We start from the raw sequence: 25,484 nt of genomic DNA on the forward strand, positions 1-25,484 counted from the left end.
TTCTAATCTCAATAATTTTTTTTGTTTTGTGTCTTTCTTTTCACTAGTTGGTGGGCAACTCTACGTTGGATCCTTTTCATTTTAATGTTGTGTTGTTTGGCAGCAACACATATTGCTGTGTGGAGGATAAATACTGTGCCGAAAATATGTCAGCACCAGCCAACTCACTGTCAAATCTCTCACATCTATGGCTCAAATTGTGACAATACCACTTCAGATTTACCTGCACAGTTCTAACAATTCATGGGTGAATTGCAATCACACACACACACACACACGCACACGCACACCACACGCACACGCATGCATTCTGGCAATGCACATTCTACCAGTGTCTGGAATAAGCTGAACCTGTTCGTCGCAAGAAATGAAACATCAAATGAAAAAGTGATTTTTTTACTTAGTACTTTATATGCATCTCTGTTGGATGATCATGGAGGTTGTTATTCCATTTGTGTCGAAACCACGTTTGTCTGGGTTCATAGGAATTTCAGATAAAACAAACATCCACCAGATCTAAAGTGCAGAAAAAGAGCATTTCCTAAAAACATTCCCTCATGCAGATATAAGGGCTCAATTCTTGCAAAGTGTTGGTAATAAAAACTAAATATGGACAACAAATTAACTGTGTGATGTGCTTTTCTTTATTTATCTTGTTAAAGGAAGGTTTGCTGGACAATAGTCTTCTTTACAGTCATACAGCTACACACATTCAAGTGAATAATTTTCTCCAACCCATCTAAACTTAATTTATCCATATTTTTTTGGTTTGTTTTGGCAAAATAGCCATTTTAGTCTGAAATAAATATTTATGAGATAAATTAATATTATACTATCAGACTGGTGTAAGTTAATGAGGATATGGTTCTTTAAAGGAAAAAAAAACATAATAATGCTTTTCTGAAAATATTGATTTTTATTTATATTGCTGGTTGTTTTCTTTGTAATGATCACTGACTGGAGGACAGTTTACTTTTACTACCTTTGTACCTTTTATTTGCCACACCATCATAAGTTGTAGGTGACTGTTAATATGTGTGTTTTGTTCATAGCACTCTGAAACTTGGTTAATTTGCAATTCAGTTATTAGTTCTATTAGCAGCAGCAGCAGTAGTAGTAGTAGTAGTAGTAGTAGTAGTAGTAGTAGTATATACATTTGAACTGGACATTTTCTCATGTTATACTCTTCGGTGGCAGCACTGTGGATGAGGCAGCGCTCAGATTCAGATAAGGAAAGGAACCAAGGAATAAACTGAGGAAGGAATTTAGGAGGGACTGAGGAGGTTACGTCACCGCTTCTGCGTCTGAACTCCAAGTGTGTCAAGTCAGCCGCAGATAGCCGGAATAATACCGGAAAATACACTTTCAAAGTAAAAGCATAAAATTTTTCACTGGAAAAATAAAAAGAATCAGGATGTACAGGACAAAAATATCGCATAAATAGGAATATATGATGTGAAAAGTATATATTGGAAAAAAACGACAATTTAATTTAATGCAGATTCCATCTCGAAATCTTTATAAATTCGTTGGTCCTGTCAAACCGTTGCCAAGCATGTCAACACCTTTATTTGGAAAGTATGACCGGATATTGTTTATATTGTGGCTGACTTTACGCTGGTGGAAGTCTGGATTTGAAGCTCAGCTCCTCACTGAAGCAAGTTGCTGCTGCCAACGCCCGGCGAAGCAGAAAGCTTTGCAGATATACAGAGGGATACTGGTAGGAAATTCAAACATTTTCTAACATTCCCATCTGCAATTATTTCACACATATAGCCATACTTTCAGATATTCGTTTTATGTTTCGCCTTGCTAGCAGGAAATCAGTTACAGCAACTATGCTAGTTAGCGAGCTAACGTCAGCCGGCCGTCTGTTTGGGCTTAGCTAGCTAACTAGTATTGGCTACGGTTGCTAGCATCAGTTTGCTGACCGGCAGCCAAACCGTTATTCTGTGTTAATCCAACAACGTTACATGTTTGTTATACGCTCAGTGTAACGTCGATAACGTCATTCTGTGTGATCTATCCACTACCTCCTTCACAAGCACTAGCAAAGTAGCTAGCGATTAGTCAACGTTGTCATTAGCCAACGTTAGCTTCGCGTCTGCCATGCAAGACAGTGTTGGTGATGGGGTGTGACACTTAATCCTGGGAAACATAACGTTAGCCCTTCCTCTTTGAATTCTTTGCTCAGCCGAGTGTGTCATTAGCAATTAGACTGAGGCATACACTGATTATCATTTCAAGGCTGATGTTCATATGATGCGAAAATATTAATGAGCTATCATCTGTCCTCTGCCAGCTATTGCAAGCAGAACCAGAAAGCACAGAGATGCAGACTATCAAGTGTGTTGTGGTCGGTGATGGAGCAGTGGGAAAAACCTGCCTATTGATTTCATACACCACCAACAAATTCCCCTCCGAATATGTACCAACAGTAAGTAGCCTAAGTTTGGTGTAATTTCACGCCTAGATGGATGCTGACAATGAGATTTTTTTTATCTGAACTTTTAATTGAAATCATTAAAGAAACACACAACCTTAGTCATTAAATATATTGAATGGGCACTCTGACATTCTGACTTTTCATTCTTTTAACACAGGTGTTTGACAACTATGCAGTAACTGTAATGATTGGGGGTGAACCATACACCCTAGGCTTATTTGATACAGCAGGTAAAACTATTTTTTCTTTCAAAGTCATTTCATAATTGATTGAATGAAGTACAGTTTTTAGTTTGTCATATGGTAAGTTAATTTGTAGTGTCGTTTCTTTACAGGTCAGGAGGATTACGACAGGTTACGACCATTAAGCTACCCTCAGACAGATGTTTTCTTAGTCTGTTTCTCAGTTGTTTCACCCTCCTCGTTCGAGAATGTGAAAGAAAAGGTGAGTAAACGTCGTTGCCTTTATCACACAAAAAGAAATTAAAATTTCCTTGATGATTTACTCCACATTTGTAACGATCAACTTAGTACTCTGTACTGTATTAGAATTATGAAGTTCTATGTTTAAGTTTATAGATTGATTGATGACAGTTGGAATCGTAAGTCGTGTTGAAAATAACACTAAACATTTTGGATTTTCTGTAAATATATTATTGTCAACCTAAGGACATCATGCATTTTTTCATTGGGATGTCAAGAAGTATGGTACCAAGATATTCATGAGAGAAATGTAATTATCAAAATCCCATAACATCCTGTCATGTATGAGTCCAAAAAGGTGGGTAAATAAGATGTGTGGATAAAAAATAACTGTAGGCCTATATAGTCTAGCTGGACTGCTATCATATTGCGTTGCAGTGAAGAAATGCAGGTGCTGGTGCTGCTGGTACCTCAAATCTGCTGCCTACCATAGAGGCATCAAATAGCGCATGTCAATTATTGCACCTTGTGCGTTCAGGCTTATGTGACAACACCCGTGTCCAACCATTTGCTCCATTCCTAAGCCAGTCTGTTTCTATCAGTCTATTTCAATATTTCCCCTCCTTGCTGCTTCTGCCGCATAACCTTCCTGCCGCCCACTGGGCACTGGAAGGCATTTTTCACAGCACATTGATCCTGGTCTTCTTATCTCAGATACTGGTCCAAATAAAAGTATAAAGCAGGTGATGGGGGTTCTGTTTATGATGGTGACAATCATCTTTTTTGCCAGAATTATACTGTCATCAAAAATGATTTCATAGCATTTTCATGGATAATGTCCTACATGTAAAATAACTTTAAAATTAGCGTGTTTTCCTTTTGGGGATGACCGTTTTGCCTTTGTCTTTCTTCTACAGTGGGTTCCTGAAATAACTCACCACTGTCCCAAGACCCCGTTCCTGTTGGTAGGGACTCAGATTGACCTGCGAGACGACCCCTCCACAGTGGAAAAGCTAGCCAAGAACAAACAGAAGCCAATCACCCCCGAGACAGCAGAGAAGCTGGCCCGTGACCTTAAGGCAGTCAAATACGTTGAGTGTTCAGCCCTAACACAGGTAAGACATTGCATTTAGCAACAGTGTGTGTTGTTGGTATGGCGAGCGTATGCCTTAAATGTCAGTTAGTTGCCTAACAATGGTGAAATGCTTTGCTCCGTCTTTTGCTAACAACTTTAGCTAAAAACTCCATCTTGGATCTAACTCTGGTGTTGTCCGCCTTTCTTTCTCCCCTCTTTCCTCTTTCTATAGCGGGGACTGAAGAACGTATTTGATGAGGCTATCCTAGCCGCTTTAGAGCCCCCTGAAACTCAGAGAAAGAGAAAGTGCTGTCTGTTCTGATGTCTTCTTGAATCTTGCTTTGCCTCTTGATTGTCTGCTGCTTATTCATTGTAAAGAAATGTCTATTTGTCACTAAAATAACCATGATGCTCTTTTAAACTTTGTGCCCATTAACTTTTTTTTTTTTCCATCTGTTCATGTTTGCTTTCGTTTCAACTTGGCCAAATCACAATTACCCATGCTGCCTTGGGCTATACGACAAGGGTGCCAATCTTTACTTTTCCTTTCTGTTCTCAGCACCTAGTGTGCAAGTTTACATGTGGCTTTACACAACTGAGTTTGCTTTTAACTTAAAATTCTGTCATTACTTCAGTCTTGAATTCTTCAGTTTTGTTTGTACCCCTACAAAGCATTTGTGCTATGTGCTGTCTTGGACAGTAATATTGAATTTTTTTTTTTTTTTTTTTTTTTACCACTGCAACATCAAAGTTTTCCATTGGCTTTTGTCTTAACTCAGACAACTTGATCACAAGGGGGAGTCTTGTATTATGTTATTTGAATAAAGGAACATTTTGATTGCTCTGCTCCAGTTCTAGTCAACTTTCATTTGCAATCAATTCCCTGAACAAGTTGTCAATTTGTATTTGAAACACAGCTCTGTTTTGAATATGAATGTTTTGTTTCCACAGAAAGGATTAAAGAATGTGTTTGATGAGGCAATACTGGCTGCCCTGGAGCCTCCTGAACCTAAGAAAAAACGTAAATGTGTACTGCTCTAAGTTTCGGACCGGACTTGTCTCTCCACACCAGCTCCTAAGTCTAGGTTAACAGTATTGAAGAATATTGTTGTCCTTCATGAAGTATATGCCTCTTGATAGACTCTGTCAACCCAGATATCTATTGGATATGTTGAACATGATTTGAAGATGTAGTACCTAGCGATGCTGTTTGAGATGATTTGAGACTTTCAAAATGGTCTTACATGATATGAACACTGGATGCGAAAAATGTAATCATTTACTATGAGTTATTATCAAACTGTGGTAGACACTTGCAAACAACTGTTGAGTTTGATTACAGTATGTTTACAGTTCATTCTGGTAGAAGTATAGGCTTACTGCTATACTAGAACAATTTTATGTAAGTATAAAAACCTCTTAAAATGATATTTTCATGGAACCACTGTTGAAATGATGCTTGTGTAGTCTCATGGACTTTAATGGTTGGCAGTTGTGTTGTCCATTAGTGACTGATTGAGCTGGAAGAGGCACACAGCTCCTGATAATGATGGATCAGTGAGATGCTCTAGTGCCGTCTTAGTATTTCCTACATCTGATGCTTCTCCTTTGCCTTTTCCAATGGCAGTCTTCATGCCATTCCTTTTTTAAGGTTTTTTTATTTGTACTGTATATGCAGCCCTGGCACTTGCAGCTCAGTTTTGTTGACACAGTGTATGTTATTGTTTAATTTTCCATTATTGACTTGGTTTCTGGCAATAGAAATCTTGGGGAAAGTCACAGAATTTGAAAATTATGTTTTCCAAATTTAGAAATGTTTGTGAAAATTATAATTTTCTTAACAGTTTTGGAGAAGCCCTGGAGATTCACTCATTTATTTTTTCACTTGGTCAAATGTTCAATGTCAAGTAATCTCTGAAGGAGTATGACATCTCTAGGCTGTGCTCCACGTTAGTTCTAGCTTGCCAAATGAAAACCTGGGAAATTTACACTTGTCAGAGAAAAAAATCTAGAGATGCTGACAAATAAGTGGTAAATGTATGGAATTTGAAAAAAAAAATGAACACTCCACTGGAAGGTGAGCATCACAAATATTTTTGGATTGATGAGCATTTTACACATTATTTCAGTGATGGAATGTAGTTACTGTACATTCCCAATTTGAGAGAAATGAAGCACAAAATTGTCTCTAAATCATTCATTGTTTGTGATGGGCAGGGGTTAGCAAGGTCATGGCCATGTGTGTCCTGATCCTCCAATCAACACAAGTTGAATTGGTTGAATTTTGTTGGGTGCGTTTGATTCCTGGTAGGTTTTTTTTTGTTTTTTTTTGTTTTTTTGAAACATTTTACTAATCGGCTTACAAACCCAGGAAAGTGTACCAATTTGTAAATTGAACAAACTCAGTGCTAAGCTGCTGCACCAGAAAGTCAGATGACAAATTCTGACAATACTTGCTTTATGAACTGCTTTACACTCTGAAATTCTGTAGACTTTTGAATGAGAGAGCTCGTATTATTTGCAATCGTGTCTAATACTATGGCCACACCTGTTCAGTGGGTTTGATCTATAACTGAGAACAACCTCCTAACTTATTACTTGACCAATGAAAACATGACATGCTTTGATGATATTGAGATTCGGAGAGGCTGAGGTGAAGCTGAAATCAAATTAATGTTGATAAAAGTTACTTTGTAATAGATTTGAATAAGTTATCTTAGAGTGTTTGATTTTTATTCTGTTTGACTTAAAAATTGTACTGTATCTTGCTTGTGATAAAACATCACAATAAACCAGTATTATGAATAAACCTTAATTGAAACATCTTATGTTGTTGACTGACTTGATGGTTAGATAAATAAGGTGACAACCAACCTGGTCCAATATAACCGTTTTAATAACTTGTATAAAATGCCACAGCTGGCATGGAGAAGAGAAATAAGGGAGTGCAAATGCTAAAAACAATCAAACAAAAACAATCACACTTTTATATTAGAAATGTCAGCATCACACCTTACAGTTAACATACAGAGCAGTGCAAGAGAAAACATTCATTTTAAGACTGATAAGTTTAAACAATGGTGCTGAAACCTTAAGCACAACAACGGAATCATTCACAAAAGGAATCCCTTATGATCTGAGGGGAAGTTTAGCATTTTAGCAAAACCATGTGGCACTCACCCTGACCCTAACCAGACTCAATGAAGCTTCTTTATTGTCAGTAATGAGTAGAAATGAGTAGATGGGTTTTATTCTAAGTGAAGCACCTCATTTGGGATGAGCAATCACAGATCAGGTCACTGTTACTCCGCTGTGTTGCTCCCTCAGCTCAGTGCAGCACACACCGACTCATCATATGACTTCACATTTGTCATCATCACTTACACTTAAAGTGAGTACAGTGAGACACACACCAGATAAATAGATCAAATCCCTTCTTCATAGACCTTAGACCAGAGACAAGACAGTCCATTCAGAGATCCACAAAGCCTCCTTGACACTGTAGGAGGCATCTTGCCCTGCAGATGCACTCATAACATTTTTCATGACTGGTGGGCAGACCACAACACTAATGGGCAAGTGGGCAAATGACTCAAATATCATGAATATTCCTGAAAAATCCACAATAATGAATATTTATGCATCGTTTTGTGAACTTGGAAATGGGCGTGCGCTACTGTAGTATACCAAACTACAAACTGGACTATGTTCCCAAGGCTCGTAATGGCACTCGGGCCTGTGAAGCATGTATCCTCTTTGGTTAGACCTCACTGCAAAGATATTACTGCAAGGCTGTTCTGGGAGTGTGGATAATTATACACTGGCCCCCGTTTGAAAATTACCAGCCATGGTGTAGTGAACAGTGAAATTTCCATCCCTGTTAACCATTTTTTAATGGTCCCTGAAGGTGCTTTTACTTTCACAGTGAGATATGCATAATTTAGGTGAAGTCAGCTTCACACTGGTTACAACTGCTCTCATTCTAACATTTCCAATTCCACTTGTGTTGCAGCAAATCTGTTGCAACTATTCAAAGTTCTACGAGTTTGTACGACCCTCCTTGCACCAAAAGTGCGCCGTGCTGAAGGCATAACATGTCTTCTCAAGATGCTGCTATGGACAATTACGTTGAAAATTACATTTTATACATTGAAAATTATATTTCTTAAAGAAACAGACACATATATTCAAGCTTTTATAGCTGCAGCAATAATCTTTCCACATTAAAAATAACTACAGGTGACATAAGGCAGATAAGACTTCAAAAGGTGCAGTTTCAGGCAGGAGGTAGGAGTTAGATGAACAGCTACCGGTCTACCTGCCTCCCATGAAAAAAAAAAAAAAAAAAAAAAGGCTGAGGTTAGCCTGCTGCCAGCTGTCTACACTGGCAGTTAGCAGCATGACTGAATATGTTTGGTACTCAGTCAAGCTAGTGTTTGGTGACCGTCAGTTAAAATAAGTAGGCTGCTGTGTCTACTGAGGAGGTAATGTTAACTAAAAAGTTGCTTTGCATGGCTCATTATTGTACTGTAATCAAACAGGTACTGTGCTGGCTTTTTGTATGTACTTTATAATCAACATCTTTTCAAGCTAAAGCCGGTGTTGTAGCAGGGCTTGGAGAAAAAAAAACACACTTAGCTCTCAAAAAGGACCAGTGCACTGTAAAAAATAAATGACTAGAAACCAGATGATATCAGTGCAGTTAGTTGGAAGGAAAATACAACTACATAAAACACTGTAATTCTAAGATGGAAATTATGGTTATTGTTTTTATTAATGAGAAACAGGCCATAGATAGATTGGCTGAAAGCCTACTGTAACCAATAGCTCTTCATATCGGATCTGTCTTTTTTTTAAGCACCAGTCATTCTTTCTTCATTTTCAGATAGCCTTTTTGAAAGTTACTAGAAATTAGTATTGTGCAGCTGTGTTTTTAAAGAGTTTTCCCCCGAGGGAGTAGGCCCCCGGACCTCCCCAGCCGAACCTGCCCCCCCCAGTGGACAACTGCTTTCTACGCCCATGACTGACGGACAAATCTCAACGCAGCTGTCAGTGACCCGAACTCCATACCATCCTGCCCAGAACTGCGTGTCCTTGCCTCCGTGGATAAAACGGATGTATCGCACTCCTGCTCCATAGTCCTTGAACACATGGGTCACCTGAAAAAATAAAGATCAGTCGGTAAGAAGTCTATTGCTGTCCTTCAACACTGTCATATCCATTAGTGCTTTATGCTCATCGTCAATACCTGATTCCATTGCTGATCATTCCACTGCTCAAAGTAAACCGTCTCAGGAGCAAACGTCTGGACAGTCTTCTTCTTGTGATTCAGCAACTCGACACGGATCTCATATTCACAGCCGCAATCCCATCGTGGTGCATACCTAGAAGAACACACACACACACACACACACACACACACACACACACACACACTTTCAAATCAGGAATTTGTCTAGTGTTTTAGCTTTCATTTTTAAAAACCTTTGGCCGAAAAAAAAAAAAGTTTTATCAGAAAGAAATAAGTTATTCCCATGTTTTGCAAAGGTTAAAACAGATTACTTGTTAATTCAGTCTAAGCAAGGATAAAAAAACAATGTACTCATGCTTAATGCCTATATACACGGCACACTAATGAATATGGGCAAACACTATATAATGTTGACTCGGTTCTTAACACTGCAGAATAGTTAATAAAAAAAAAAATCTGGGATTGTGCACATGCCTGATTCAATGTGCCATCAATTTAAGAATTAATCAAACTAGCAGTGAGAGTGTATTTTTCTTACCAATCAGATATTTTGATATCAGGCTGGAAGTGGTCCATGAATGAGGGGTTATAGCCCTCCTTCACCAGGTCAATCAGCTGGGACTTCCTACACATTCTAAAGACAACAGAACATGTGTTGAGTACTTTGTAGTATGAACACACAGTTGTCATATATTTGCTGTACTTCTGCTGCTACATACTCACTGGTAAGAGGTCACAAAGACTTTCTGGACGGTCTCATCTGGATGTGGCACCATCGCACCCTCTACTTTCCATTTATCGCCGCCATTCTCCAAAATCTGCCAGCTGTTTAATTTTTCTGTAAAAAACAAGGAGGTGGGTTATGAGAGAAATCCTATTGGTAGTGGTCATTTGTAGCTCAGTGGGAAAAAAACATGGCATTAACACCACCTGGGTTAAAGGTTTGATTCCATTGGGGCCACCTGCTAAAAATGTTTGCACTCCTGGTGCTGTAAGGCACTTTGGACAAAGGCATGTGTTACTTAGAGCAGTGATTCTCAACCTTTTCCATATCAGGGACCCCTAATTTAGTCCACATTAGGGCTATGGACCCCCATTTGATGAGATTTTGTCTCTCCGAACCAAATCTGACAATATTTTTATTGCTAGATATGATTTTGTCCAGAATCCCATGACTATCTGTATTGTAGGTAGAGAGATAACAGTGAAACTATGATCAAAACAGTCATTCTTCTACATTCTCTAATTGTGTTCACTTCTTGGAAATTAAATAATGGTGAAGTTTAACAATTCATCAATTTGCTGGGGACCCCCTGGAACCCCCTCAAGGACCCCTGGTGGTCCCCGAACCCCACGTTGAGAACCACTGACTTACAGTGCAGGACAAGTACTGCACAGTGACTGTTCAGTTAAACTAGTGTTGCGGCTTCTTACGTTGCCCTCTGGAGTTCTTCAGAAGATTCCGTCTCTTCTTGCACAAGAAGTAAAACAATCTCCAGTCCGGGGGCATTTTGGTCGCGTCGCGGAGGTGATATCCCTCTCTCCGACATCTCTCCCTCCACAGAGATTCACTGTCAACCAATTCTTTCCATTCGCGACACACTAACCGGCAAACACACACCACCTGATGGGGAGCAACATTCATGAAGATCTCCTCCAGGACCTCCAGGGGAAGAGCAGGGAACAGACCTGTGGACTGGCGAGAAAACAAACAAGAAGCACAATAAGCTGAAGCTCTGGCTGACCATTATCATTTTCAAATGTAATCACAGGTAGCAAGCACTGACTTGGGATCAATTCCCCCCGCTGCTTTCTTAACTGTAGCCTTTTAAATGATCTAACTTCAGCATTTAGTCTCAGTTTTAAAGGAAAAAATCCACCCGAAAACACTAACACTGTTAAAAAGCAGCTATTGGTGATGTGCCTTGCATTTCTGAGCCCATTTTGCTGTTTGCTGGTGTATTTTTCTTAGTTCTGTGAATAACTGGCCAAATGTAGATGACGTGACATCACATTGAGATACTTCCAGTGCAGCTATAATGGAGTTTGACAGCAGAAAATATTTCAGCAATCCAAAATATCAACAGTAACCAGGTTTTTGTGTCAGTTCTTGAGAATCAATAAGCGAGAGCTTCTTTCTAGACTCACAAATTTGCACCAATGTTCAACAATCATACAAGGCGACATCTATCGTAGAAGAGGCAGAGATACCAATTTCTCCACCTATAGTAGCCTCAATAGACCAGAATGCAATGCAGCCACAAGACATGTGTTTTGAGTGTGGGGCACGACTCTCAAACCCTCGCTCTCTTGCTCTCACTATGCTATCGCTCTGTATAACCCACAGCTGAATACAACAAGTTCACATCTGTTCTTTGGGAGTTTCTGAAAGTCATTCTGGGAAATGTGGGAAATGACCATGGTGAAAGTAGATGAGGCGATGAGAGTAACTCCTGGAATGCACCCAGCATCACTGAATGATAACAGTGTACGAATATCAGAGGGTAGATTTTCCCTTTAAAGCTAGGACAACATGGTAAGGTTCAAATGACAGAGTCCCATTATGTTCTACACTTAACGTCTAAAACATGTGCGAAATGAAAACAGCCAACAGAAAACTAGTTTTGTTACAGGGCCCATTTTATCAGTACTTCTAACCAAAGGCACTTGAACGCCTGACAAGTCGTATACAACTTAAATCTAGGAAGTAGGAGCTGAGAAGCAGCACTTGAAGGCAGCACGTGTGACTCACTATTGTGGGCAGCGGGCCTTCTACATGAGTGCAGGCAGCACAGCTCAAAGCGCTCCATATGGAAAGGGAACTTCACATTACACATTTTAACTCACTAAGGTCAATAATTGTGTAATCCCCAGTCAATGTTTGTCTGTTATTAATTAAACATACAGGCTGCTGGCATGCAAAGCTGTGTGACAGTCACACCTGTTGGGGTCCCTGCAACGCTACTTACATCTGCAGGCTGAAGCGGGTCTACAGTGTCACTTGAGGTCGGATTCTGGCTCCGACTCTGATTTGGGTCTGAATCAGTAGTACCAGCGCTGTGAGTTACACCCATAGCTCTCTTCCTCATTCCTGTGATAGACGCAGGCTGGTTATGTATTTGCAAGCAAGATAACACACGGCAAAAACGGTTACTGTTTCAGGCCGATGTCCGATAGACACGGAAGTCCAGTTTTCAGCAAAAAGCTGCGCTCTAAAGTGAAATAAACAGAAGACGTAGCGTATCAGTCGAGATTTAACTTTACAACTGATTTAAAAACTGTCAGAGGCCCGTGCAACTCCTCCAGTTTCTGAAATGACAGAGGAGTCACATTCCTTCTCGACGTTGTTTATGAATCACCTCTTCCTTGAAATGACGTTGAAACCAAGGTGAGCTCGCTTTGTGTCCGCCCACACGCCGGGCGCGCGAAGCTCGCCCAACATATAGCATTAACTCCGCTCGCTCGGTCGACGCTGTATTAAAATACGAGCTTCGAGGCTCAGACGGGACTTCACAGCTTCAGATAAGGAGACAATCTAATATTTTGTACCAAGCATTGCAACATAATGAGATATGGATTGTTTGTAAGGTTAAACCGTTATTTTGATAATTTACTTCGTTGTATGTATGGTGAAGGTGAAGACCATTTTTTCTTTAAAATGTATTTACTCAGTATAATGTCAAACCCCACAAAATTAATCATCTCCATATTCCCAAGACATACTCCCACTCTTGTTGCTGCAGCTGAGTCAGTAGTCAGGTTAATGTGTATCAAAACAAAATAAAGCAGAGTGTGAGTCCAGTTCACAGTTGCCTACTCTCTTCCACTTCTGACAGGATAAAGTAAACACTGGAACAGCAGATACTGTAGCTGTGGACAAGCAATTAATACTGCTCCAGATGGGCATATTTCAACACTACGGTTAGTCATCCAGGCTTCCCACCTCCGTTTGTCTTCTGAAATAAGACTGCTGTGAGAGGATTTCACCTTACCTTGAATTGGCTTCATTTTCTAATCAAGCAACTCAATACAGCTTAGGTCAGGGGTTCCCAAACTTTTTCATACTCCCAAGTAGATATGCATTCGACCATGGACCCCATTTAATAAGATTTAATATTTTGTCCTATGGAACCCCATCCGAGAAGATTTCTGTTAAATGTAACTCGGTGCAGAAATATATAACTGTATATACTTCAGGTGAGGTGATACCAGCCAGGGTGGAGAGTGAAACCTATAAGGAAAATAGTCCTTATGCATACTCTCATTGTGCTAACCTCTAGGGAGTGAAATAATGATGAAATTAAACCATTGCTCATTTTACTGGGGACCCCCTGAAATTCCCTCAAGGATCCCTGGGGGTCCCCAGACCCCACTTTGGGAACCAGTGGCTTAGGTGAACACTTTTTGAGCCAAATATGCATCATTAAGTCCTATGGCACATGTACCTACATGCACATACTAACTTCATGTAATCTGACAAATGTTGCAGTGATGCAGACTAATCAACATATTGTATGAATCTTCCTCATCAATCACATTGGAAATGGCCCATAAATGAGAGTATTAAAACCTCCTCTAAATCAATCATCTGACTCTTGCTGCAGGGGCTAAAATAAACAGCAGGGATACTTCAGACAAACTAACAATAGATAAGAACTAGGCTAGCCTGATAAAGTAATATACTCACTGATAAGAGGTCACAAAGACACTCTGAACAGTGTTATAGCTGTTGTCTGAAAGTGACAATCATCTCCATTACTTTCCATTTATCAGCACCATTCTTCTCCAGTCTTCACAGTACAATCCTATTATACACTGCCTTAGGTGTGACTTCTGAGTAAGAACTCAGCAACTTAAGAGAACTACTGAAATCTGTGTGGGGGAGCTTTAGTTCATAAGTGCAAGTTAAATTCACAGGCAATGAACTGGCATATATTCAAGTCACTGACCAATGCCAAAGATAAACCCACAAAACATTCAAGTTGCCTTAAAGCTATGTAGCACTGTTGACAGATCATCAACAGTATTACACTACCCATAAAACGGGTTTAGTTCAAGTTAATTAATTGGCTTTAAAAAAAGAAAAAAAAAAATCACATAACCACGATAATTAAAAAATAATTCAGCTCCAAAACAAATGCAGCAACAAGATAATTCTTTCCAGAAAAAAAGTATCAAAATGGTTAAACAACTTGGAAGAGATTGATTTTTAATAATATGGCAAATATACAGAGGTGCATTCATGTCTTCAATCACATAGGCACTGCAGTTTTGTGTACAATACAGTACAATATAACTTGATCATACATTATAAGCCATACCAAAAATAAATGGGTACCAAGGAGGCTAAAAGGCCTGGGAAACAAGATAGTAGCCATTGATTTCGGTGTCACTTTAGAATTTCAAGCAGGCCACAACCCTGTCAGTGGACACTGAATCATAATCAACCCAGCTTTCGATGCTCTGACTCCGCTCTGCATATTTAAATGAACAATATAAAGACAAAGGAATATGCACGACTTCTGGGGAACAAGGACTTAAATCCGTGTCATATCTAAAACTGGAGTTTATCCATTTTCTGTCAAACAGTTCAATGACGCGTCTCTGATTGTTCAGCGGAGGAGCTCCTATGTGTCTGCGTCGATCCTGTGAGCTGTACAGTGGAAGTAGGAAGAAAGAAGTTAAAAGTGGAAAGCACCTAAAATATGTAATACAACTCAATGAATTTGAAGAGACACTTTCAAACGGGGTACATCAAATAAATCTACAAATGCACAATATTCAAGTACATTTCCCCTGCTGTCAAAATGACCTGAGAGTATAAGTTCCACTGGATCACAAGCCTGCACTGAAGTAGTCAAACAGCTACAGCAATGGAGCCAAAATTGTGACACAATCCCCATGCAGCCTCTGTGAGTCGCTATGCAGTACTATATACAATACCAGTCTTTTCGACTTACATTGCTTTGGTATCCTGAGTGCTTCCATGTCCCCTGACAGGACTTGATGCATGACTCCGCGGAACTGATACAGCACCTTCAGGCTCTTCTCCTCCCCCACGCAGGGGTCGTAGAACCCAGGGAGTCCTGACTGCAAAGACAACATAATGTCATGCACCAGCAGAACACTGAATAACCCTACAGCAGATTGAAGACATACATTTGTATGCAAATTGTACACCCACAAATTTGTACTCGCAAAGTAAAGACATTAAAACCAGTATGTGCACATATAGGAGAATAGCTGGAGTACATGTGTCTCAACCCCTCAATGCATACGGTATCATTACAGTAGTAATTAATGACAAAAACTTATTTTAGTGTGTAGGTTTAGATACAGATTTGGGGGAATTGTGCACTGTATTTATTAACATACCTTTGTGGCCTCAGTGAGGATGAGCTTTGAGTCTTTCACCAGGCACTGCAGTGGCACAGTCACATCAATGACCTTTGCCCTCTCGTGTCTCTTACTGTTGTCTGTCACAAACTTGCCATACCAGGCATTGAGGATGATGAGACCTAATCCAGGAAACAATACCAAGGAAATTTAATGTTACATTCATATACTGACCTCTATTATGTCTTATATGTGGCCCTGGCCTTACTAATGAACCCCCCTACCCCATTACTTTTGTGCCATGATACAAGAATACAGATCAGTCACCAAAAAGGCCAATTTAGGTTGTTTTAGAGTTGATTTTAGGAATCCGGGGGTGGCAAAGCACACAGACAGAATCTGGCTTGAATCTTGGCCACTGGTGAGCTGGTATTATCAGTGGAGGTCTGGTAAATACAATTATGACCCGAGCATCTCAACAAATTTAATGCTAGTGATTCTTCCCAACTGCCTAATAAAAATTCCAACATAAATCACCTGTTTTTTTTCTGTCATTTAATTTAATTTAATTTAAATGCCAGCAATTTCAGCCACACAGTTGATTACTAAATGGATTAGAATTGAACAAATTATTATTATTCTTGAGACGTTTGTTCAAATCATTTTCAAAGTAAACAATAAAATGAGTGCACAATTCATTTCCATTTTAGGCTACATAGATTGTACCTTAACCATTACACTGGGTCTAATCCATTGAATAGAGAGGTGCAGCTGTGTGTCTGTCATTACACACAGTTATTAACAGTTGCTTTACAGGTCCCAAGTCCAGGGCAACACTGGTAATAGTGAAACCAGTCAGAGCAACCTCTACAATGACAGGTGTCGTAAGCCAATTATCGCTTGCCATTCAACCCCGGGTGAAAATGATGCTGTCTGCAGAGAGCTTTTGGTTAGTGCACTCTTCAAAGGCAAACTAAAAAGCCCCAATTATCACTAGTCTAAATGTGTGTGTGTGTGTATGGGGAGGAAAGGGGGGATGTCCACCCAAATGTAGCTCTATTTTACGAAAATGCACCCACATCATAACAAAATCACCCTAGATACTGTCATAGTGTCCACAGAGTAACTCTCCTATGCTTTGTTAATGGAATAAGCCCACAGACTAGTCTCCCTGAGTGCAGTCCCTTCACACTGACATCTATGTGTACTGTCCAAGATCACTGAAAATCATGCGTATTTTGCTTTAGGTTGGATTTTTGATTTAAAGGATGGGTAAACTGGCAATTCATATGCAATATATTAATTTTAAGGAACAACAGAACACCGGGCAGCTGTTAAGTTTCTGTAATGGGAGATTGGTTTTGTCTAATATAGTGAGAGAAAATTTTTTAGAACTGCATCTCAGAGACTTGATTTTGAGGTGAGCAACATTCAGTCAATCATAGCTTTCAGAATATTGAATCTAAAATGTAATAAACCAGTTATGCATCTGATGGAATCAAACAGTTTGATATCGTGCTTAAAAAAACACAGTATTCACAGGACACATTCGCCTCTCCTCATCTGGTTAAATATTACTGATCTTACCCATTCTAGATTCCTCAGCTTCAATAATCCTGCGCACAGACTCCTGCATGAGCAAGACCTTTATAGATGAAAGAGGCAGAGAGAAGAGGGGGAGGGAGGGAGGGAGAAAAATTAAGATAGACAGAAACAAAGGGATTTCACATCATACGGATTGTACTAATAAACTTCACAAAGACTCTGCATACATCTATCTAATTCCACCTTGGCCCCAGCTTCATGATTGATTTGGGACTCGCCAATGTTTCTTGATGCCTGTAATCATCTCTTATCTAATACTCAACCTCAATGCACGATTGGCACCCCAGCTAAATGTATAGAGGACTCACAGCAGACTCCGCCTCCTGTCTCTTCCTGGCTATGTCAGAGGCCGAGCTCTCCCGCTGCTTTTCCAAGTCTCTGTTGAGTCAAGAGATAAAGGGAGAATTAAAATTGGCTCTTAAGATAACTCTGGGCATAATAATATGTGTAGTACTAGTTTTATTAATGTTTCTTTCATGAAACAACCGACTTCAAAGTGATCCGTTACATAAGAGGGGGATTTCTTACTGTTCCTTCTGGGCGCGCACATAGGGCCGGATAACAAGCCGCTGGATGGCGAGGTAGAAAACCAGTGGTCCAACTGTGGCGTAAAATACTGCACTAGGCAGGAGTTGGTCGGTCAGGTGAATAGGGAAGAAATACGTCTGGCTGGCTCTGTTTAACCTGTGGACAGAGAGTTAGCTTTATTTATTTAACCTTATTTATTTATTAATTTAAGCGTTGACAGAATAGATCTTTCTGAGTACGATAAGAGGATTGTGGGAGTTTTGTACAAAAATGTGAAAATCTGCAGGTGGGTGTAAAGATTCATTGTTATGAAAAGGTGAAATTTAAACTATAATAGAAATGTTATTTATTTTTATTAAGCAGATACTTATCTACAAGTGTGCTAGCACTTTGTAGGTGTTCGGGGGTATGGGTTAGTGTCATAAAGCTACAGTAAATATAAACATGCTCGCACATTCAATCTCAACACCATGTAGCACCTGAGTCTAATCCTTGTGTACATTCTCACAGACGCACTCACAGACTTTGCCACCACTGACGAACACATATTACATATTGAGGTGCTCTGTCCCGAAAACCTAATAAACAACATACATACATGATTTCTATAATATTAATTTCTCAAGCGCTGTAAACAGTTATGAATTTTTATAATGCACAGGTATTGAACAGTGAGTTGTCTCATGCTTGATTGGCTGGCCATGACCTTGCCTCTTGATGCCCATGGCGCCATGGCAACAAGCACTGTGGGAAAAACCCTCTGGAAGCCACACCAAATAGGAAACTGGAGCAGTGAGCCGTACTTACTTGATCTTGAGGGAGACACCTTGGGGCACTCCCACACTGACGGTGGCCCCCAGGACACTGTGTCGACTGATCTTCCTCTCAGCACCGTACTCTATCACAGTCCCAAAGAAACCTGATCTGCAGCGTAAAGACAGAGTCACTACCTACACCTCTGCACTCAAAGAGTACTTGAAGTTGAGCTCTAAGTTCTTGTACAACAAGTGACTAACTATACGGATTCAAAAGAATAGAAAAATGCGTAGCTGTACAAGCAATTTCCGATCACTATGAACTGCAAATGGGTGCTTTAATATGAATTTATATGCAGCAATATACCACAAAGGACATACTTTTCAAATTAGTTCTCAGGACAAATAACAGGTATTTCACTTTGACAACATACTTGACTGAGCCCTTGATCTTCGTCTGGTCGTCATCCTGGAACTTGTACTGGTAACTCATCATCACAAAAGAGTGAGGAATGCCAAGCTGCAGAAAAAAGTAAGTAATTATTCTGGCACAACCCTGACGAGCAATTGTTGATTTAATGGTGTTCTGGCCAAAGTAAAATCTAACTGCTGGCTGCTAACCTGCATTGCGAAGGTGAAATGGCTGCTCTTGGTGTCCCTGACAACGCTGGTGTTCATAGAGGACTGGACCCCCCAGCGCCACTGCAGGTAGCCCATAGTGTTCTTGTCGAGGTGACGGGCCAGCACAGTGGTAACTCCAGGACGCACGCCACGGGATGAAAACTGGAGCCCACACTGAGCAGTCACAAAGCTGGGGACAAATAATCCTCTGAGGACTTAACCAAAATGTTCATGTGGTAATGAAAATACAGATTATTATTTTTATTTTTTTTTGCATTTCTAGACATACCAGCGTGGTGTCAAGTTTCGGAATATCTTCATTCCAAAGAGAGGTCCGTGGGTGTCTCCAGCTCCAAACTCTAGCTGTGAACACAGAGACAATGGATGAAGTAGAGATACCTAAAAAATGACACACACACCACACATTACACCACACAGAGAAAAGGGCAGATTTCCTTTGTGACCACATTACAATAAAAACATGCAAGTAGTGTGGGTGTTGCAGCATAAATCACAGAATAAGTCCCTACCTCTCCCCAGCCCTTAGCTGAGGTGACTCTTCTCAAGGCCAAGTTAATGTTGCCACCTCCATTTCCATTGTGGGTTGACAAGGAGCCAGACAGAACGGCTGTGTCTGTAGTGGTAAGAGGGGCCTGCAGTAGACAACAAAACACAAATACAGCACGTCCTTTGATATAAATTAGAGTTCTATAAGGTCAAACATCTTTCCTCACAGCTATCTGGGACTTCATAGACTGTGATTACACACATTTTGACACAACACAAAATAGTAAAAAACAATTTGGTGCAACCCGTTACCTCTATGGATTGTGATATGTGCATCTTGTTGATCTCCACATGAGGCACACCCCCTCCAACCATATCCTCATAGTCCTCCTCATATCGATCAAAGAGGTCTGTGGCATCAATACCCACACTAATCGTTCCCTAAGAGGCACAATTTCACTAATTAATACATGGGCATGATATGCATAATGGCGAGTAATGACTTTATACAATCAATTAAATATAAATTATTATCTTCCCCTCAACACACCTTTGGGTTGGTCCTTTGCTGGAGCCTTCTCTCCTCTCGCTCTCTCTGAAGACGCTCATACTCTTCACGAATCTCAGCGGGCGTTCTTTTTCTTTCCACCACCTGGAATAAGAACATATACGATCTGAAATGCATGCAGTGCGAATTGTGGATTGGCTGCTTCGGTCAACAGTGGCTGTAGGAGCAAGTTCGCCATTATTTCAGGCTCGAATATATGTTTGTTATGTAAATATTTAGATGCATCACATGTTCTGTAGTGTCAAGCACAGTATTTTGGTAATTGGGTCAACGGTAATGGTACATACAGACAAAGCAAACCAAGAAATATTGCACACATATTGAGCACAGGCTTCATGCCAGACTACACTGCCATAACAATATTATGCTTATGTATGGCATATACTAGTTGCATAACTATGTATTGTTAAATGGGTTAACCTCAACTCAAGACCTTAACAGTGCACAATTGGTCGACATATATGGCATTGTTGTTAACAGTGTGTAGTAGCTAGTTTGGAAATTCTTGGCAGCCAAATGGAATTTAGCCGTTACAGTCACTAATGGACTTACCTCCCATCCTTCAACATCCAGTCCTCGTTTGCCATAGATATCATAGATAGCCCGTGCCTGTGGGTCACTAAGGACTATAAAGAGATATGGATAACAATCAGTAATATTACTCAAAACAGTACAGTAGGTTTATAAACATATAATTTTTTTAAATACCTTAATATAGATCACAATTATCCAACACAATATCAGCTGAATTGGATGTGCAGATGAAAAGGGAGCCAAATGTCTTTCATATCGTCATGGCTTTTCGTACCTTCATAAGCTTGATGTACAAGGTTAAACAGCTGTTCTGCTTGTCGCTTCAGCTCCGGGTCCCGGTGCTTGTCTGGGTGGTACAGCATGCACAACCGTCTGTATGCCGCCTTCAGCTCATCCTGTGTTGCCTAAAGCACAATATTGAAATGGGAACAAAATCTTGAAGTGGCAAACCAATATTAAAACATCAAGACATTCGCATCAACCACGTCACACTTAAGCTCAACTCACCTCAAACCAAGCTAATTTTCCAAAAAGTCTTTCCTAAAGTACTACCAACTCTGGTGTCATGCCATCAAGGGCTTGAACTTCTAGTGACATAACAATGTTGATGCTTAAAAAGGTAGGTCAAAACTGCCTCACATGAAGTATCCAAAGTATGCGACAACTGGTAGCATTAGCTAATTAGCATTCTCGCACACTCAAAGAGATTATTTTGAAGTTGAGAGCGTCTGTCAGTTAACGTTAGCTAGCTAACATTAGCGCCCAGACTATCGCAGTAACATTCATTTGACTATCTTGCTTGGTTACTGTTAAACTTGACAGCGACAGTTGGCCACCAACGTTACAACTTGTTGTTCGCCTCGTAAGTATAAAACACTATCAAGTTAACGACCTCATTGACGAGAAACAACTTAAAACTAATTCCAGCTCTCATTACTAACCAAAGAGTCAGAGAACAAAAATCAATGTCGAGGGTCACAAGCTAGCTACCTAGCTAACGTTAACTCTGATTATACACGTAACCATCAAATATCGGTGCAGGAAAGTTTGAAGAGTGACTGCTATATGCATAAACACAAACATTTATTCAAAGCGTCATTGCATATTGTACCTCTCTCCTGACATTTAGCAGGGAATAGTAATCATCATTGTCAATCTCATCATCTTCCAAGGCGGACGCCATGTTTACAACCTGTCATCCCTTCCTCGTGTCATTTAGCACGCGCCCAGACCTCTCTGTGCTCTCCGTCGCCACCTTGTGAAGCGGATGACTGCTTTCTTCATAGACGTGTTCATGTTTTCTGGTTAGTGTTCATATTCGTGCATATTTCTGATCTCCATTCATTGAACTTTCAAATTTACAGTTATCCGTCTTCATCAGCGATTGCTTTGCGTTTTAATATTGAGGTACGTTATGAGATCTTCCAAAATTAAAATGCAGACTGGAATTTTGCCACATCAGCCGAATGCCGTTTTCCTTTCAAATTGTTTAAAATCATGAATTACAACATATCTAGGGCACTTCATTTTCCATTTTTAGGGAAAACATCTTTTTGAATATTAAATGTTCTGTTTCAGAAAATAAATCATGCCTACATTAGGAAGATAGGCACATGTATGCTTCATTTTTAAGGAAATGTCTGCATCCCATCGACCTGTAAACAATTTACAACCCTAACCCTAACCCTAACATAAATTCAGTCATTTAGGGCTTTCCTTTCAGTGGTAATTTCTTTGCAATCCCAAGAAGGTCTTCACTGTACAGCGTGCACTGGCATCAGGCAGCAGTACCCTCCAAGAGGAGCTGTCCTTTCAGCACCACCAACTACAACTACAATCCATTTCAACATAGCAGTCGCGGTCTACAGCAAGTTTAAATGGGACAAAGGCTGCTCTTAAGGTCTCACTAGTGTCAAATGCCAAGTCTATAGTAGGCTACAATAGTTTGTAATTAGATTGGCTATAGCCATAGCCATACTATTGACTAACCTATGCAACTGTATGATATTGATATGAACTGAAAACTTTCTAATTAAATCAGACCATGCAAACATCTATTCGGTGTTATGTAGGCTATTGTCAAGGAATGAGCGCACTGTATGTAAATATTTCATTGTTTTCTCTTGAGGGATCTTTAATTACGTTGTTTTGTGAAACGGACAGTCGCCATCCTCAGTTCTGATGGGCTGAGTCACGCTCGAAGCTTTTGTAAAATACCTGATGAAGGCAGTTAAACAGTTAATATAAATATTAATGCTCTAACAGAAATTCACCACTCATACTGGTAGGTTAGTTATGTGTCGCTTAGCAACCACATTGTTTATCTACTATTAAATAACTGTTATGCTAGGTTAAAGACTAACAGTACTTCTTATTTAATTATTGTTGATTAATAATAAAGGATGTATTGGACATTTGCGTTCTTTCTTTATAATACAATGTTACCATCGTTTTACAAAGCACGTCGTGCCAGACAACGCCTCTTAGCTGTTTTAAAATCGCTGTAAAACACGGCCTCTCGTGGCTTATTGCTTAATTATAGTTGCAAGGTAAGGGGAGATGTGTTTTTCACGCTGTCACAAGTCATCCCGGAGCCTCACTGTCAGTCACTGCCTCACAGCCAATGGTAAGTTCGCATTGGTCGGACTCGCTGCTTGCTCCTCCAGTCCCTCCTCGTGCTGTCCTCGCCGTGCACGCGCGTGGTACCCACGGTCGTGAGGAGGAGGAGGATGTTGCGCGTGAAGGGGAAATGGCTGCCGAAAACAAGCCGGAAGGTAAGAGAAATATAATGGGATTAATTTACCAGTATGACCGCTATGTGATTTTGGAACAGTTCTAAGTCTGTACGGAAATGACACACGCGTAAAGACAAGTAAAGAAATTTTTAGTAGAATACGGCTCCGGTATTTTCCTCCGAATAGGCAGCTTAAACGTGGAGACATTACCTAGCCAGCTAATATTAGCTTGCATTCTAGCCAGCTACTATTCCCATCGTAGCCCACATTTAAAGCACGCCACGGGGACAAATAGTCAGCATGATCAAAGTACCAAATTAACCATGCGTTTTACTCAGTATCCCTGACAAATAACCAGCAATCTAAGTTGTTAACAACAAGGCTAAGTTAATGACAACATGTCATTGCCATCGACTAACTTCTCCCCTTATTGCCCAGCTTTCAAAAGCGGGTTGTATTTTTTAGTTTATCTGCCAATACGTTTGATGTCGGCGGCCGTTGGATTACAGTTTGTTTTGGAGGCATTGTAGTAATCATTTGAACCCGTCTGATTAAAAATGTACAAGTCTAGATATATTTTATTTTCCGTCCATCCTTGGAGAAGGTCCTTCAATTCCCTCTTCAAGCGCGAGGATTTTCTTTGGCATTTGGCGAACAATGTTGCGAGTCAGAAGTGATGCATTTTTTAATCAATGAATATGCTTTCCTACTGCCAATTAATACTTGGCCTATATTTTCTTTGAGACACAGGCACCAAAACGTTTTAATGTCCGCTCGTCTATCGCACTTGAAATGGAATGCCACCACACCAGAGGAAACTGAGAGAGGATGGAGAGTAGGATTTCCAACAGCCTGCCCAATAGACTACTTTACACATATCACAAAAAGACGTTTTTTTTACCAGCTCATTTCATACGGCTCACTAACTTCAAATGAGATGCATTAGCCGTACTTATTCCCTGTTTAGTGCAATGTTTTGCTGCAAAACCTATCTGTAGGAGATTTGATCTGACCAAGATATGGATTTTTAGGTTAATTAAAAGATATATAAAAGAAGGATCAGATAAAATACAACAATGTTAAAGGGACTAGCTTTCCTATTGAAATGTCAGCCGTCTGTCATTGAGAGCATTTGAACCAGACAGGAGTTAGTTATGCATTTGCCATCTCTGTGGAAATAACAGATAATCATACAAAACATAGACCCACTTAAAAGTTGCTTTTCTAGAATCTTTTTGACAACATCAGAGCATGTTAACTTGCTGTGTGTATTTGATTACAGTTTTCTGATGTGTATGCTGTTGTTTTTGCATTATAATGGCCACAGTTTCATGATAGCAATAGTCTCTAACCTGTGAGACTTTTCGTTTTTGATATGCAGAATTTTGTATGATGATAAGTCATTAATGCAATATGTTCTCCCCTTTCTTTTATGCCTGTGGTTGTCAATGTATTTAAATTTATGGATTTATTTTGACCCATGGGGTGGAGACAAACAGCAATCTTAGACTTTTAAATTGGCTGCAACATTTGTGGTCTACAAGCACTATTTTCCTAAACGCAAAAAAGATTTCCAGAGGTTTCTGAGCTGTTCATTACATAGTTATGTCAAGCTCCAGGATTGAATAGACCTCAGTCAGAGTCTGCTGTCTTTAGAGTTTCTTCAAACACTAATTCTCTTTCACATAGACCTACTTTAATGATTCAATGAGTGTAAACAAATTCTCTGTCCATGTGAAAGAAAATGATAACAAACATTGGAGATCCAGTTGTTTGGATGCCAATGTGCCAACCTGTAAACGAAGCCCCACCAGGGGGTGCTATTGAGCTGTACAAGTCAGGAACCAAGCACACTCAATATTTGTAGGATCTGTCTGTGTCTATGACAAAAAATGAAGACATCTGGTTTTATGATAGTAATGACTTCACTGTGGTGTATAGGCCTGATGTATTCATCCACATAGCTGAACTTAACAAATAGGCTAGCAATTGTTAATTCCGTTGCCTCTCCGACACAGGGAGCTCTAACTGAAAACCCTGACTTGAAAGTCCCATTGCTGAGCAGGTTAAGTTATTTTCAGTGTTCCTGTGAGGTCGGTCA

The 25,484-nt window shown here is 39.9% G+C and overlaps 4 protein-coding genes across 6 annotated transcripts in view; 2 read left to right on the top strand and 2 right to left on the bottom strand.

The window, feature by feature from the left end:
• Positions 1 to 1,614: 1,614 nt before the first annotated feature.
• LOC139908018 (cell division control protein 42 homolog) lies at positions 1,615 to 6,766 on the top strand. 2 transcript variants are annotated; one of them, XM_071894584.2, is made up of 6 exons: positions 1,615 to 1,720; positions 2,303 to 2,437; positions 2,604 to 2,676; positions 2,781 to 2,890; positions 3,786 to 3,983; positions 4,895 to 6,766. In XM_071894584.2, exons 2-6 carry the CDS (start codon positions 2,333 to 2,335, stop codon positions 4,982 to 4,984), a joined length of 576 nt encoding a protein of 191 aa, XP_071750685.1. In that variant the 5' UTR covers positions 1,615 to 1,720; positions 2,303 to 2,332; the 3' UTR covers positions 4,985 to 6,766. The 2 variants fall into 2 exon arrangements, with proteins under 2 accessions (XP_071750685.1, XP_071750686.1); XM_071894585.2 differs by lacking the exon at positions 4,895 to 6,766 and adding an exon at positions 4,176 to 4,888.
• Positions 6,767 to 6,821: 55 nt separating this feature from the next.
• Positions 6,822 to 12,547, bottom strand: LOC139908038 (F-box only protein 6-like). 2 transcript variants are annotated; one of them, XM_071894609.2, is made up of 6 exons: positions 12,164 to 12,547; positions 10,629 to 10,890; positions 9,918 to 10,032; positions 9,733 to 9,828; positions 9,192 to 9,327; positions 6,822 to 9,102 (listed from the first exon to the last, which is right to left on the bottom strand). In XM_071894609.2, exons 1-6 carry the CDS (start codon positions 12,281 to 12,283, stop codon positions 8,848 to 8,850), a joined length of 984 nt encoding a protein of 327 aa, XP_071750710.2. In that variant the 5' UTR covers positions 12,284 to 12,547; the 3' UTR covers positions 6,822 to 8,847. The 2 variants fall into 2 exon arrangements, with proteins under 2 accessions (XP_071750710.2, XP_071750711.2); XM_071894610.2 differs by having other exon boundaries at positions 10,629 to 10,883; positions 12,164 to 12,275.
• Positions 12,548 to 14,386: 1,839 nt separating this feature from the next.
• dnajc11a (DnaJ (Hsp40) homolog, subfamily C, member 11a) lies at positions 14,387 to 21,859 on the bottom strand. The gene is made up of 16 exons (XM_071894605.2): positions 21,760 to 21,859; positions 20,923 to 21,052; positions 20,667 to 20,740; positions 20,097 to 20,198; positions 19,859 to 19,987; positions 19,570 to 19,692; positions 19,329 to 19,402; positions 19,040 to 19,229; positions 18,853 to 18,938; positions 18,471 to 18,587; positions 17,664 to 17,819; positions 17,444 to 17,513; positions 17,118 to 17,175; positions 15,570 to 15,712; positions 15,155 to 15,284; positions 14,387 to 14,847 (listed from the first exon to the last, which is right to left on the bottom strand). The coding sequence occupies exons 1-16, from the start codon at positions 21,829 to 21,831 to the stop codon at positions 14,822 to 14,824; spliced, it is 1,680 nt and encodes a 559-aa protein (XP_071750706.1). The 5' UTR covers positions 21,832 to 21,859; the 3' UTR covers positions 14,387 to 14,821.
• Positions 21,860 to 23,397: 1,538 nt separating this feature from the next.
• camta1a (calmodulin binding transcription activator 1a) overlaps positions 23,398 to 25,484 on the top strand; it is a 270,441-nt gene continuing 268,354 nt past the window's right edge. Inside the window, exon 1 of the mRNA XM_071894528.2 lies at positions 23,398 to 23,422. Coding sequence (XP_071750629.1) covers positions 23,398 to 23,422 — 25 coding nt within the window. The remainder of the gene's footprint in view (positions 23,423 to 25,484) is intronic.

This window comes from Centroberyx gerrardi, chromosome 14 (genome assembly GCF_048128805.1).
Source record: "Centroberyx gerrardi isolate f3 chromosome 14, fCenGer3.hap1.cur.20231027, whole genome shotgun sequence".
NCBI classification, from domain to species: domain Eukaryota; kingdom Metazoa; phylum Chordata; class Actinopteri; order Beryciformes; family Berycidae; genus Centroberyx; species Centroberyx gerrardi.